The 14394-nt window shown below is 36.8% G+C and overlaps 1 protein-coding gene across 1 annotated transcript; it reads right to left on the bottom strand.

Moving 5' to 3' along the window:
* Nucleotides 1-3284: 3284 nt before the first annotated feature.
* On the bottom strand, nt 3285-6443 carry TRMT12 (tRNA methyltransferase 12 homolog). Its single transcript, XM_060137296.1, is given in 6 exon segments — nt 3285-3324; nt 3326-3480; nt 4065-4130; nt 4133-4224; nt 5214-5306; nt 6416-6443. Coding segments are annotated over 6 exon segments (474 nt in total).
* Between the last annotated feature and the right edge of the window lie 7951 nt (nt 6444-14394).

Raw genomic sequence — 14394 nt, 5'->3', positions numbered from 1 at the left:
GCATATATCCAACAAAAACAAAAACATTAATTCGAAAAGATACATGCACCACAATATTCATAGCAGCATTATTTACAATAGCCAAGATGTGAAAGCAACCTAAATGTCTTTCAACAGACGAATGGAAAATGAAGATGTGGTATATATATACCATGGAATACAACTTGGCTATAAAAAAGAATGAAATTTTGCCAATTACAACAAAATGGATGGACTTGGAATAATTATTCTAAGTGAAATAAATCAGACAAAGACAAATACTGTATGATATCATTTATATGTGGAATCTAAAACATAAAACAAACTAGTGACTATAACAAAAAAAAGGAGCAGACTCACAGATATAGAGAACAAACTAGTGGTTACCAGTGGGGAGAGGGAAGTGGGAAGGGGAAATATAGGGGTACGGGATTAAAAGTTACAAACTACTATGTATAAAATAAATAAGCTACAAGGATATATTGCACAGCACAGGGAATATAGTCAATATTTTATAATAACTATAAATGAAGTATAACCTTTAAAAGTTGTGAATCACTATGTGAATCACACCTGAAACTTATATATATTGTAAATCAACAATACCTTAAAAAATCATGTTCAAAGAGCCAATACTTTTGTAACTGAGCTCTATCTAATTATTAAAGAATGAAGGATTAAAATAAAAACAATAAGAGAACAAGTACCTCGATTAAAAAATGGGCCTGGGCTTCCCTGGTGGCGCAGTGGTTAAGAGTCCGCCTGCTGATGCAGGGGACACGGGTTCATGCCCCGGTCTGGGAAGATCCCACATGCCGCGGAGCGGCTGGGCCCGTGAGCCATGGCCACTGAGCCTGGGCGTCCAGAGCCTGTGCTCCACAACGGGAGAAGCCACAATAGTGAGAGACCCACGTACCGCAAAAAAAAAAAAAAAAAAAAAAAAAAAATGGGCCTTACACCTTAACAGACACCTCACTGAAGAAGATATACAGATGGCAAATAAGCATATGAAAAGAAGCTCCACGCCATATGTCATCAGGGAATTGCAAATTAAATAACAAGGAGATATCACTATACACCTATTAAAATGCCCAAAATCCAGAATACTGACAACACTAAATAGTGGCAAAGATGTTGAAGAGCAGAACTCTCATTCATTGCTAGTAGAAATATAAACTCGTACAGCCACTTTGAAAGACAGCTTGGTGGTTTCTTACAAAACTGAACATATTCTTCCAATACAATACAGCAATCACATTCCTTGATATTTACCTACAGGAAGTGAAAACTTATGTCCACATAAAAATGTGCGCACAAGTATGTATAGTAGCTTTATTCACAATTGCCAAAACTTTTGAAAGCAAACAAGATGTCCTTCAGTAGGTAAATGGATAAATAAACTGTGGTATATCTAGACAATGGAATATTACTCAGTGCTAAAAAGAAATGAGCTATCAAGCCATGAAAAGACATAGAAGAACCTTATAAATGCTTATTACTCAAAGAACACAAAGTGAAAAGGCTACATACTGTATCATTCCAACTATATAACATTCTGGAAAAGGCAAGACTGTAGAAACAGTAAAAAAAGATCAGTGGTATCCAGGGGTTGTGGGGTGAGTGGTGGTACTGAGTACACAGGATTTTTTAAGGCAGTGGAAATATTCTGTATGATATTACAATGACTGACGTAAGTCATTATACATTTGCCCAAACCCACAGAATGTACAGCATCAAGAGTGAACACTAAGATAAACTATGAACTTTGGGTAATTACTATGTGTTGATACAGATTCATCAGTTGTAATAAAAGTACCACTCTGGTGGGGTATGTTAAAAATGGGGGAGGTTATGTATGTATAGAGGCAGGAGGTACATGGGAAATCTCTGTACCTTTCTCTTGAATTTTCTATGAACTGCTCCACACACACAAAAAAATTAAGTCTTAAAAAAACCCCAAAGAATGGAAGGAAATATATGCAAATCAGGCATCTAATAAGGTTCTAATATCTTGAATATATAAAGAGCTCTTACAATTCAACAACATATTGACAGCCCAATTAAAAAGTGGACAAAAGACTTGAATAGACATTTTCCAAAGAAGTTATACAAATGGCCAGCAAGCAAATGAAAAAATGTTCAACAGCATTATTAGAGAAATGCAGAACTAAACCACAAGGAGATACCACTTCACACCCACTAGGCTGGTCATAAGCAAAAAAACAAAGTAACAAGTGTTGATAAGGATGTGGAGGAAATGGAAACTTTGTACATTGCTTGTGGGATTATAAAATGGTACAGCCACTCTGGAAAGCTTGGCACTTTCTCAAAAAGTTAAACACAGAATTACCATATGACCTAGCAATTCCACTCCTAGGTACATTCCCCAAAGGAACTGAAAACAGGTGTTCTAAATTTATCTAAAATGACTGATATTTGCATACCTCTGTGATTATACTAAATACCATTGAATTGTTCACTTTAAATGTGTGAATTGTATGTTATATGAATAATGTCTCAATATAGCTGTTATGTGCGTGCATGCATGTGCACACACACACACTCTCTCTCTCACATACATATGGAATGAAGTACTAATATGTGCTACTACATGAACGAACCTTAAAACATTATGCTAAGTAAAAGGAGCCAGTCACAAAGGACCATATATTCTATTTATATGAAATGTCCAGAATAGGCAAACAGAGACAAAATATACATTAGTGGTTGCCCAGGGCTAGAGGGAATAGGAGATTGGGGTGCTTATAGCTAAAGGTTATAGGGTTTCTTTTGAGGTGACAAAAATATTCTAAAATTGACTGTGGTGATGGTTCCAGAACTCTGTGAGTATACTAAAAACCACTGAATTGTATACTTTAAGTGTGAATTATAGTTCAATAAAGCTGTTTTTTCTTAAAAAAATTAAAACATATCACTAGGAGACAAGGGGATTACAACTTGAGTTGAACTAATAAATTAAAGGAATCAACTATGGAAGCTTACTCACAGATGGAACCCTTGTGCCCCTGGATTCACCTCCTCTAGTCAATTAGAGGACAGGGGTGGCAGTTCATATCCAGAACTCTGTGATCCACATGGGCACCACAGGATTTTACTAGCTGAATATGCAAGATCTGTGTCTTACACAGTTTACTGTGCTCTTGTTGGTAGAGAATGGCAACGTGAGTTTCTACAGGTTGAGCCCACCTTTGCCACTGTAGTTCGGTGACTACCACCAGCATTTCCCTCATAGACACCCTAGTAACTTTATATTTCCACTTGTCATTGATAATTTGCTGAGGATACTAACAGTGCTGCTTCTCTTCTATGTCCCTGCTTCCAGGAAGCTAGATTCTTCTGCAGGCAAGGTTCCACATTTCGGTGGACATGCAAAATGCCTCCAGTGTCCTGGTGTAACATTTGGCAGGCAATGAACCAGCCTTCTTCAGAGTTAAGGACCAGCCCAAGAACTATCCTGTCAGCAATGTGCAACAGTTTCAGCTACAAGAGGTGTAAAGAAAATGAAATGAGGAACAACAGCAATACTTTCAAAAAGGACATAGCCATAGCACAGCAAGAGGGAAAATGACTATGACGATTTTCCGAATTCTCTTTTCCACTTGTGTATTTTGAAAAGAAGAAAAACAAAGAAACAAATGCTTCTCCACTTTATTTTGTAGGAAATAAGGAAGACTCATTTTTCATGAGTTTTCACTCCAACTTAACATTTCTCCCATCATTTTCCTCTCTAATTTCTTTTAGAGCAGGCAATCCACATCTTTTAAACAGCATTAAAAATCTGAAGTCCCATAGTTTTACTTCAACCATTTTATTATCTTTCTGTACTAGTTCCAGACCTTGGCTGCTTACCAATCTTCTCCTTTACCCAATTACATGCAACTAATTATCTACATGTATCACTCAAATTCTATGAGTGAAATCATTCAATATAAGAACAGTGCTTTGTATGGTGAGATGATGAAGGTAAACAACACAGTTGGTCTTACTTTGGATATTTTCTGAAAGTCACTGCCTGGTAGTATATGTGGAAAGTCACTCAAAAGATATATTTCCCCTGCACTCACCTTCCCGTTATCTTCAAAGTATATTTGGCACCGATCTGCTACTCCATTTATCTCTAGATTTTTTTCTCAAGAGCAGGTACAGCATGAGGATTCCAATCACAGGCATGGATGAAGGCAGCATCAGCATAAACTAGGAATGGTAATGTAAAATAGTCAATCCCTACAGGAAGATTAGACACTGGTTGAGATTATGGATCCCAAGTGGCCAACCATAAATATAGGTTCCAAGCTCTAAGACTCAGAAATAGCAATCTTCTTGAAGGAACACCCAGCTATGGACTGAGCTGGGAGTTAATTTCCTATAATCACAGCCAAGGGACTTAAGAAGGCAGAGACACTGACTACCTCAGATGTAAGAAGTCCCCTTATTCAAATTTGTCAATGACTATACTCTAGACCTATCTTTATCTTCCTCCTCATTATCAATAAGCAGATACTTAGTACTATATTGACTGGGGTACTTACATACATGTTCTTTAGGGAGAAGACAACATTAATACAAATATTTAGAAGATATATAGAAACACAACCAAATGTTGAATACTTTGAGTATTTATACCATACACATACCAAAGGCCAGTGCACTCTAGGTAATAACTGAACAGCAGTGTTCAAAAGACAGTAGATAGGGAGGTATTAGCACTCTTTACATTACTCTGGGCAGAGTTTAAAAAGTTATTTGAATGACAGTCTAGTGAAGGAAATTATGAGAAAACATGTCAGGCATGGGAGTCATGGGAGAAGGTTCATGGGTATAAAAAATGTGGCAATCTAATAGGGGGTGCTGACATTCAGGAGGAGGACTTTAGACTTCATCCACAGTGAAACAGGAAGAGCCTTTAGGAGGAGAATCGCATGATCAAAAGGAAGACAATTTCTTCTTACATTTTAAAGAGTTAACCTGACAAGGGGACATTAAATTTGCCGGGAAGGTGATAAAGAATTTTTATTCTATTAACAAAAACAGATTTGGAGTTCACTGCACTTTAATACGAATATACCATATTTGAACAACAGAATTTTCTCATGGCCTTGAAGAAAAACACTGATTCAAGAGTGGACTGGACCTGAATAGGGGTCTGGGGAATAGGCTGCTACTTCAAGCCCATGGTCCCTAGAATCATCACCTGCATAGAGACCCCCACACACCAGTGCTTCTCCAGTACAGGGCAATGACATCACTCACAGCTTCTCGGTGATATCTCAAATGAGAAGATGCACTGGGTCCCACGAAAATCATTCCTAGGGAAAGAAATATAACAAGAAGGAAGTTGAATAACAAAGGCATCAAATTTAAAAAGTGAGAGCTCACAGTTGTTCGTGACATTACAGTAGCTAGTTCAGACAAGAACTGAAACTAAGAATAATAGCTAAAAAAAAAAAAAAGAATAATAGCTAAGATGTGAATGCTTACCATGTGCAAGGCACTGTGCAAAAGCTTGTGTTCTAAATCACTTAATCATCAGGACTTCCCTGGCGGTCCAGTGGTTAAGATTCTGTGCTTCCACTGCAGGGGGCGCAGGTTCGATCCCTGGTCGGGGAACTAAAATCCCACATGCCACAGAGTGTGGTAAGTACATAAATACATAAATAAATAAATCACTTCATCATCATCCCAACAACCTCATGAGGTTATTATATCCACATTACAGATGAGGAAACTGAGGTTCACAGACACACAGCTAGAAAGTGACAGAGCTGGCATCTGAACCCAAGGTATCTCTTAGTTTGTGCTCTTAAATTGCCTCCAAATGGATAGTAAACTATCATTCAAGAGAATTGGATTATGACCCTTCCAGATTTCCCTTTTTCTTTTGCTCCTGTTAACCACCTCCTACACACACATACCCCTACAAATGGGTTTCCACTAGTTCTATTACAGTCATCTAGATCTTTCATATTCTGGAAGACATTCTGATTTAATAAAAGGAACCAGGTCTCCTTGGAGAAATGGCTGGTTCTCCCATGGCTGTGGCAGGGAATATACAAAATGAGCAACCTGTAGTGCCAGAAAGTAAGGAAGTGCTCAAAGAACAAAACAATGGGGACATGCCAAAGGGATATAGGGTCCAATGTGAAAGAGTTTCTAATGAACAAAGCTGGAACAATTTGAGAAACAAAATAAATAATTCTTCCTTATAGAAGAATGCTAAATAATTTATGTAGATTCTCACCCTCCAGGAAATGGAGCTTAATCTTCCCCAACCCTTCTTGAAAGTGGGCTGGACTTAGTGACTAACTTCCGAAGAATAGAGTATAGAAAGTGGGGAAAATAACTATATGGAGGAAAAAGCTGGTAAAGGCTGGTCAGCTCATCAAAGCCTTGATATATGATGAGAATGGTATTTTACCTTTGTGGTCTTTCTCGCAAACACCCATAACCCCATTCTCATCATGAGGAAAAAAATCAGACAAATCCCAATTGAGGCACAGTCTACAAAATACCTGAATAGTACTCCTCAATACTGTCAAGGTCATCAAAACAAAGAAATTCTGAGAAACTGCCACAATCAACAGGAACCAAAGGAGACATGAGAACAATCTAACGTAGTGTCCTGGACTGGATCCTAGAACAGAAAAATACATTAAGTAAAAACTAAGGAGATCCGAAAAACAGTATGGACTTTAGTTCATCAGTATGGGTTCACTGATCGTAGCAAATGTACCATACTAATGTAACACGTTGATAAAAGGGGTAACTGTGTGCAGGGCAGGGAGTGGGTGGATATGGGAACTCTCTGTACTATTTTTGGAACTTTCTGGTAAATCTAAAACTATCCTAAAATACAAAGTTTATTTATTTCTTTACATCTTTATTGGAGTATAATTGCTTTACAACAGTGTGTTAGTTTCTGCTTTATAACAAAGTGAATCAGTTATACATATGTTCCCGTATCTCTTCCCTCTTGCGTCTCCCTCCCTCCCACCCTCCCTATCCCACCCCTCTAGGTGGTCACAAAGCACCGAGCTGATCTCCCTGTGCTATGCGGCTGCTTCCCACTAGCTAGCTATTTTACGTTTGGTAGTCTATATATGTCCATGCCTCTCTCTCACTTTGTTACAGCTTACCCTTCCCCCTCCCCATATCCTCAAGTCCATTTTCTAGTAGGTCTGTGTCTTTATTCCTGTCTTACCCCTAGGTTCTTCATGACATCTTTTTCCTATGTGTTAGCATACGGTATCTGTCTTTCTCTTTCTGACTTACTTCACTCTGCATGACAGACTCAAAGTTTATTTTAAAAAAAATCACAAAACCTGGAAAAAGAAATAGAATCAAAGCCCAGCTTTTGTCCTCATTAATTGTGAACCTTGTATAAGTCACTATCTAAACACTGGTATCTCTGTTTATAAAACAGATAGAATACTGTTTATTTCAGTGATATCTGTAAGTTGGTAAACTAGGAAACTCCAGGCTCTCCTACCCCCACCCACATTAACATTTTTAAAAAACCAACTAGAAATTAGCAAAAAATAACTTTACAGGAGATCTGGAAAACAGTCTATAGCAACCAAGCGAAAGCTTAATCAAGAAAAAGCCACACAGGAAATGGAAGGAAATTTTGTGGTATTTTTACTTACTTGTACCCCACCTCTCCTTCCCCTGTAGTGCACGGAAGCACAGTCTGGGAGATGCAGTGGCCTGGCTGTCAATTCCCTCCCTCTAACTGGAAAGAAGAGGAAGGTGAACCTTTTTTGCAATGTTCTAATCTGTCTAGGGGCTGCCTAAGGTACTGGTCTCTTAGAGTTCAGAAAGAGAAAAGCGGTATAGCTCGGATCTCAGGCTAGGAAAAGACAGGAAATAGTGGACACCGCTCGAGAAAGCTGCAGAGGGACTATAGTCTCGCAACATCCGGGGCAAGAGATTAGAGGCAGAGGAGCACAACAGAACATTAATGGCTGCCAGAAGAAGCAGTGGTGAGAGTCTTTTGGAAAGTAAGACACTTAAAAACAGATGTGTATTTTAGGGAATTGAAAAAGCACACACAGTGGCCTAGGCAAGACGTACGCCTAGAAAAGGTCCAAGAAGACTTTAAGCCTTGATACGAGGCTGATCCCAAGGCCCAGAGCAAGCCTTGCTAATTAGTAAATGTCTTCCCCAGCACACAGCCTACCTGCAAGGCTGTTTTTTTCAAATACCCAATTTTCAATTTAAAAAATCACAAAGCATACAAAGAAATAGGAAAATATGCCACATTCAAAGGAAGAAAATAAAGTGGCAGAAACTGTCCCTGAAAAAGCACAGGTACTAGAAGTATCAAACAAAGACTAAAACAATTATCTTAAATATGTTCAGAGAACTAAAGGAAAACACAAAGAACCAAAGGAATGAGGAAAGGAATATATTTTTAAAATGAGAATACCAAAAAAGAAACAAAAATTATAAAAAGGAACAAAAAAGAAATTCTAGAGCTGAAAATATAGTAACAACTAAAATATTCACTAGAGGGGTTCAACAACAGACTGAAACAAGAAGAAACAATCAGTGAAGCTGAAGTTATCATTTGAAATTATCAAGTCTGAGGAGCAAAAAAGAATGAAGTGGACAGAGATTAAAAGATTAATGGGACATAATCAAACAACATATGCATTATGAGAGTCCCAGAGGTTGAAAGAAAGAAAAGAAGAGCAGAGAGGTTATTTGAAGAAATAATGGCTGAAAACTTCTCAAATTTGAGGAAAAACATGGATTCACAAGTCTAAGAATCTCAATGAACTCTAAGTAAGATAAACTGAAAGAGGCCTATGACAAGATACATTATAATCAAACTGTCAACAGCTATAGTGAGAATCTTGAAAGGACCATGAAAAAGCTACTCTTATGTGCAAGGGATCCTCAATAAGATGATCAGCAAATTTCTCAGTGGAAACCTCAGAGACCAAAAGAAGTGAGATAATATATTTATAGGGCTGAAAGAATAAATGTCAACTGAGAATTCTGTATCTGGCAAAACTGTCCTTCAGAAATGAGAGAGAAATTAAGACACTCTCAGATGAATAATATTCAACATCGAAAAGGAAGTTTTAGCCATAGAAATTAGGCAAGAAAATTAAATAAAAGGCATCCAAATTGGAAAGGAAGAACTAAAATTACCTGTTTGCAGATGACATGATCTCATATGGAGAACAGCCTAAATATTCCTCCCCCTGAAAAAACTCATTAGAACTAATAAATGAACTCAGCAAACTTGCAGAGTTTGCTGCAAAATAACAAAAGTAAACAAATGGGACCTAATTAAACTTAAAAGTTTTTGCACACAAATGAAACCATAAACAAAACAAAAAGAAAACCCTCAGAATGGGAGAAAATGTTTGCAAACGAAGCAACCGACAAGGTTTTAGTCTCCAAAATATACAAACAACACATGAAGATCAATATCAAAAAAACAAACAATCCAATCAAAAAATGGGCAGAGGATCTAAACAGACATTTCCCCAAAGAAGACATACAGATGGTTAAAAAGCACATGAAAAGATGCTCAACATCACTAATTATTAGAGAAATGCAAATCAAAGCTACAATGAGGTATTACTTCACACCAGTCAAAATGGCCATCATCAAAAAACCTACAAACAATAAATGCTGGAGGGGGTGTGGAGAAAAGGGAACCCTCCTACACTGTAGGTGGGAATGCAAACTGGTACATCCACTATGGAGAACAGTATAGGTTCCTTAAGAAACTAAAAACAGAGCTATCATTTGATCCAGCAATCCCACTCCTGGGCATATATCCAGAGAAAACCATAATTTGAAAAGTTACTTGCACCACAATATTCATTGCAGCACTACTCACAATAGTCAGGACATGGAAGCAACCTAAATGTCCATCAAAAGAGGAATGGGTAAAGAAGATATGGTATATATATACAGTGGAATATTACTCAGCCATAAAAAAAGAACAAAATAATGCCACTTGCAGCAACATGGATGGACCTAGAGATTCTCATACTGAGTGAAGTAACTCAGACAGAGAGAGACAAATATCATATGATATCGCTTATATGTGGAATCTAAAAAAGCCTACACAATTATACTCCAATAAAAATGTTAAAAAAATAAATTAATTAAAATTAAAAAAGCCTACAAATGAACTTATATACAAAACCAAAATAGAGTTACAGATGTAGAAAATAAACTTATGGTTACTGGGGGGTAAGGGGGGAGAAGAGATAAATTTGAAGATTGGGATTGACACATACACACACACATAAATATATATATGTGTGTGTGTGTGTGTGTGTGTGTATATATATATATATATATATATATAAAAGGTAACTAATGAGCATCTACTGTACAGCACAGGGATCTCTACTCAACACTCTGTAATGGCCTATATGGGAAAAGAATCTAAAAAAGCGTGGATATATGTATTTGTATAACAGATTCACTTTGCTGTACACCTGAAACTAACACAACATTGTAAATCAATTATACCCCAATAAAAATTAAAAAGAAAAACAAAAAAAACCCAAAATACTGGAATTCTAAATTTCATCAGAATTACTAAAATATATTTTCCCAAATATTAAAATCATATTGAAGGGCCCACTTATAAATAATAACTCAGTTCACTTCTGAACTTAGGTAATGTTTCTGTAGTAATGTTTTTACACATTTTTAATTAAAAAATATATATATTTAAGGTGTAAAAAATAACATACAAAAGCCAGTTGCATTTCTATACACTAAGAATGAACAATCTGTATAGGAAATTAAGAAAACAATTCCATTTATAATAGCATCAAAAAGAGTAAGTAGAGGAACAAAACCAAAAATAAACAAGTGGGACTACATCAAACCAAAAAGCTTCTGTACAGCAAAGGAAATCATCAACAAAATGAAAAGGTAACCTACCACATGGGAGAAAACATTTGCAGATCATGTATCTGATAAGGGGTTAATATCCAAAATATAAAAAGAACTCATAACACTCAAAAGGGAAAAAAGCAAACAATCCGATTAAAAAATGGGCAGAGGATCTGAACGGACTTTTTTCCAAAGAAGACATACACGTGGTCAACATACATGAAAAGGTGCTCAACACAACTAGTCTTCTGGGAAATGCAAATCAAAAACCACAATGAGATATCCCCTCACATCTGTCGGAATGGCTATTATCAAAAAGACAAGACATAACAAGTGTTGGTGAGGGTGTGGAGAAAAGGGAACTGTTGTGCACTGTTGATGGAAATGTAAATTGGTACAGCCACTATGGAAAACAGTATGGAGTTTCCTCAAAAAATTAAAAATAGAACTACTACATGATCTAGCAATTCCACTTTTGGGTATTTATCTGAAGGAAACAAAAACACTAACTTGAAAAAATATATGCACCCCAATATTCATTGCAGCTTTATTTACAATAGCCAAGATATCGAAGCAACCTAAGTGTCCATGGATGGATGAATGGATAAAGAAAATGTAGTATACATATACAATGGAACATTATTCAACCATTAAAAAGAAGTAAATCTTGCCATTTGTGACAACACGGATGGACCTTGAGGGCACTACGCTACGTGACATAAGTCAGAGAAATACCATATGAGCTCTCTTACATGTGGAATCCAAAAAAAAAAAAAACAAACACCTCATAGTTAGAACAGACTGGTGGTTGCCAGAGGGTGAAGGTGGTCAAAAGATACAAACTTCCAGTTATAAAATAAATATGACCTGGGATGTAATGTAAAGCATGGTGAATATAGTTAGTAATACTGCATTGTGTACCTGAAAGTTGCTAAGAGAGTAGATATTAAAAGTTCTCATCACAAGACAAGAAAGTTTTAATTATGTGTGGTGATGACTGTTAACTAGACTTACTGTGGTGATCATTTTGCAATATATACAAATATTGAATCATTATGTTGTACACCTGAAAATAATATAATGTTATATTTCAAATATATATATATATATAAACAATAAAATACTCAGGATTAAACTTAACCAAGAAGGTGACTTTTATGCTGAAAATTACAGAAGGTTACTGAAAGAAATTAAGGAATACACAAATAAATAGAAAGACATCCATGTTCATGAGTTGGAAGATGCAATATTGTTATGATGTCAATACCACCAAAAGCAATCTACAAATTCAAAGCAATCCCTATTAAAATCCCAATGACATTTTGGAAGAAATTTTTTAAAAAATCTATCCTAGAAGTCACATGGAATCCCAAGGGATTTTGAAGTTAAAACAATCTTGAAAAAGAACAAAGTTGGAGTTCTCACACTTCCTGATTTCAAAACTTACTACAAATCTATTGTACGATGATCAAAACAGTGTGGCACTGGCATAAGACAGACATATAGATCAATGGAATAGAATACGGAGTCCAGAAATAAACGCTCACATATATGGTCAATGGTCAAATGATTTTCAACAAGGGTGTCAAGACCATTCAATGGGGAAAGGGCAGTCTTTTGAACAAATGGCGCTGGGAATATTGGATATCCACATGCTAAAGGATAAAGTTGGACCTTTACCTTAAACCATATACAAAAATTAACTCAAACTGGACCAAAGATCTAAATGTAAGAGCTAAACCTATAAAACTCTCAGAAGAAAACATAGAAGAAAAGTTTTATGACACTGGTTTTGGCAAAGATTTCTTGGAAATGATACCAAATGCACAGGTAACAAATAAAAAAATAGATAAGTTGAACTCCATCAAAATTTAAAACTTTCGTGTATCCAAAGGACACTACCAACACAGTAAAAAGACAACCCACAGAATGGGAAAAATATTTGGAAATCATATATCTGATATGGGATTAGGATCCAGAATATATTTTTAAAAACTCCTACAACTCAATGACAACAAAAAAAACCAAACAACCAGATTAAAAAATGGGAAAAGGACTTAAATAGATATTTCTCCAAAGAAGATCTACAAATGGCCAATAAGCACATGAAAAGACATTCAACCTCATTAATCCTTAGGTGTTAGATAACAGAAAATATATATATTTGGTTATGTCCCCGGTTCCTGGCACAGAGCTCCTAAAACCTTTTCCTAAGAGCACTAGGAGCATCTCTTGTTCTAATATTTGGTCTTTGACCCCATCCCTTACATAGGACTCCTAAAAGCCTCATAAATTCCTAAATGATAAGAGCACTAGCAGCATTTTTTGTTCTAATGAGGCAACTCTGGGTGAGCTCCTGGATGGGGGCTGGTCACCAGAATAACCAAGCCATGATCAGAAGCTTGGAATTTTTGGCTCTGCCCCCTCCCCCTCCTCCAGAGAGGGGAGAGAAGCTGGAAATGGAGTAATAATTGATCATGCCTATGTGACAAAGCCTTCATAAAAATCCCCAAAGTAGGGGGTTCGAAGAGCTTCCAGGTGGATGAACACATCCACATACCAGGAGAATGATGTACCCCCAACTCTTCAGAGACAGAAGCTCCTGCACTTGGGACCCTTGAAGAACTCACCCTATATATCTCTTCAAATGGCTGTTCAACTGTATCCTTTGTCATATCCTTTAGTAAACTGACAAAAGTAACTGTTCTCCCGAGTTCTATGAGCCACTCTAGCAAATTAACTGAACCCAAGGAGGAAGTCGCTGGAACCTCTGATTTATAGCCAATTAGTCAAAAACACAGGTGATAACCTGGGCTTGTGACTGGCATAAGTGGGGGTGGAAAGCAGTCTTGTGGGACTGAGCCCTTAACCTGTGAATCTGATGCTATCTCCAGGTAGACAGTGTCAGAATTGAGTTAAACTGTACGACACCCAGCTGGTGTCACAGAGAATTGCTTGTTGTGGGGAAAATCCCCCACCACATATTTGGTGACCAGAAGTGTCAAAAGTAAAGTGTTCTATGTGAAAGTAATGGAGACACACAGGAGAGGAGAACAGTAGGTTTTTCCAATATAGTACAGAAATGCAAATCAAAACCACAATGTAATACCACTTCATACTTTTTAGGGTGGCTATTATCAAAAAAACAAACCAGAAAATAACAAATGTTGGTGAAGATGAAATGGGAACCCCTGTGCATTCCTGGTGGGAATGTAAAATGGTGCAGCCACTGTGGAAAACAGTATGATGGTTTCTCAAAAAATTAAACATAGAATTACCACAAGATCTAGCAATTCCACTTCTGAGTATATATCCAAAAGAATTAAAAGCAGGGACTCAAACAGATATTTGTACACCCATGTTCATAGCAGCATTATTCACAATAGTCAAAAGGTGGAAGCAATCCAAGTATTCATCAATGCATGAATGGATAAACAAAATGTGGTATATACACACAATGGAATATTATTCAGCCTTAAAAAGGAAGGAAATTCTGATACATGCTACAACATAAATGAACCT

This window comes from Lagenorhynchus albirostris, chromosome X (genome assembly GCF_949774975.1).
Source record: "Lagenorhynchus albirostris chromosome X, mLagAlb1.1, whole genome shotgun sequence".
Classification (NCBI taxonomy): Eukaryota; Metazoa; Chordata; class Mammalia; order Artiodactyla; family Delphinidae; genus Lagenorhynchus; species Lagenorhynchus albirostris.
This window is presented reverse-complemented; position numbering and strand designations above follow the sequence as displayed.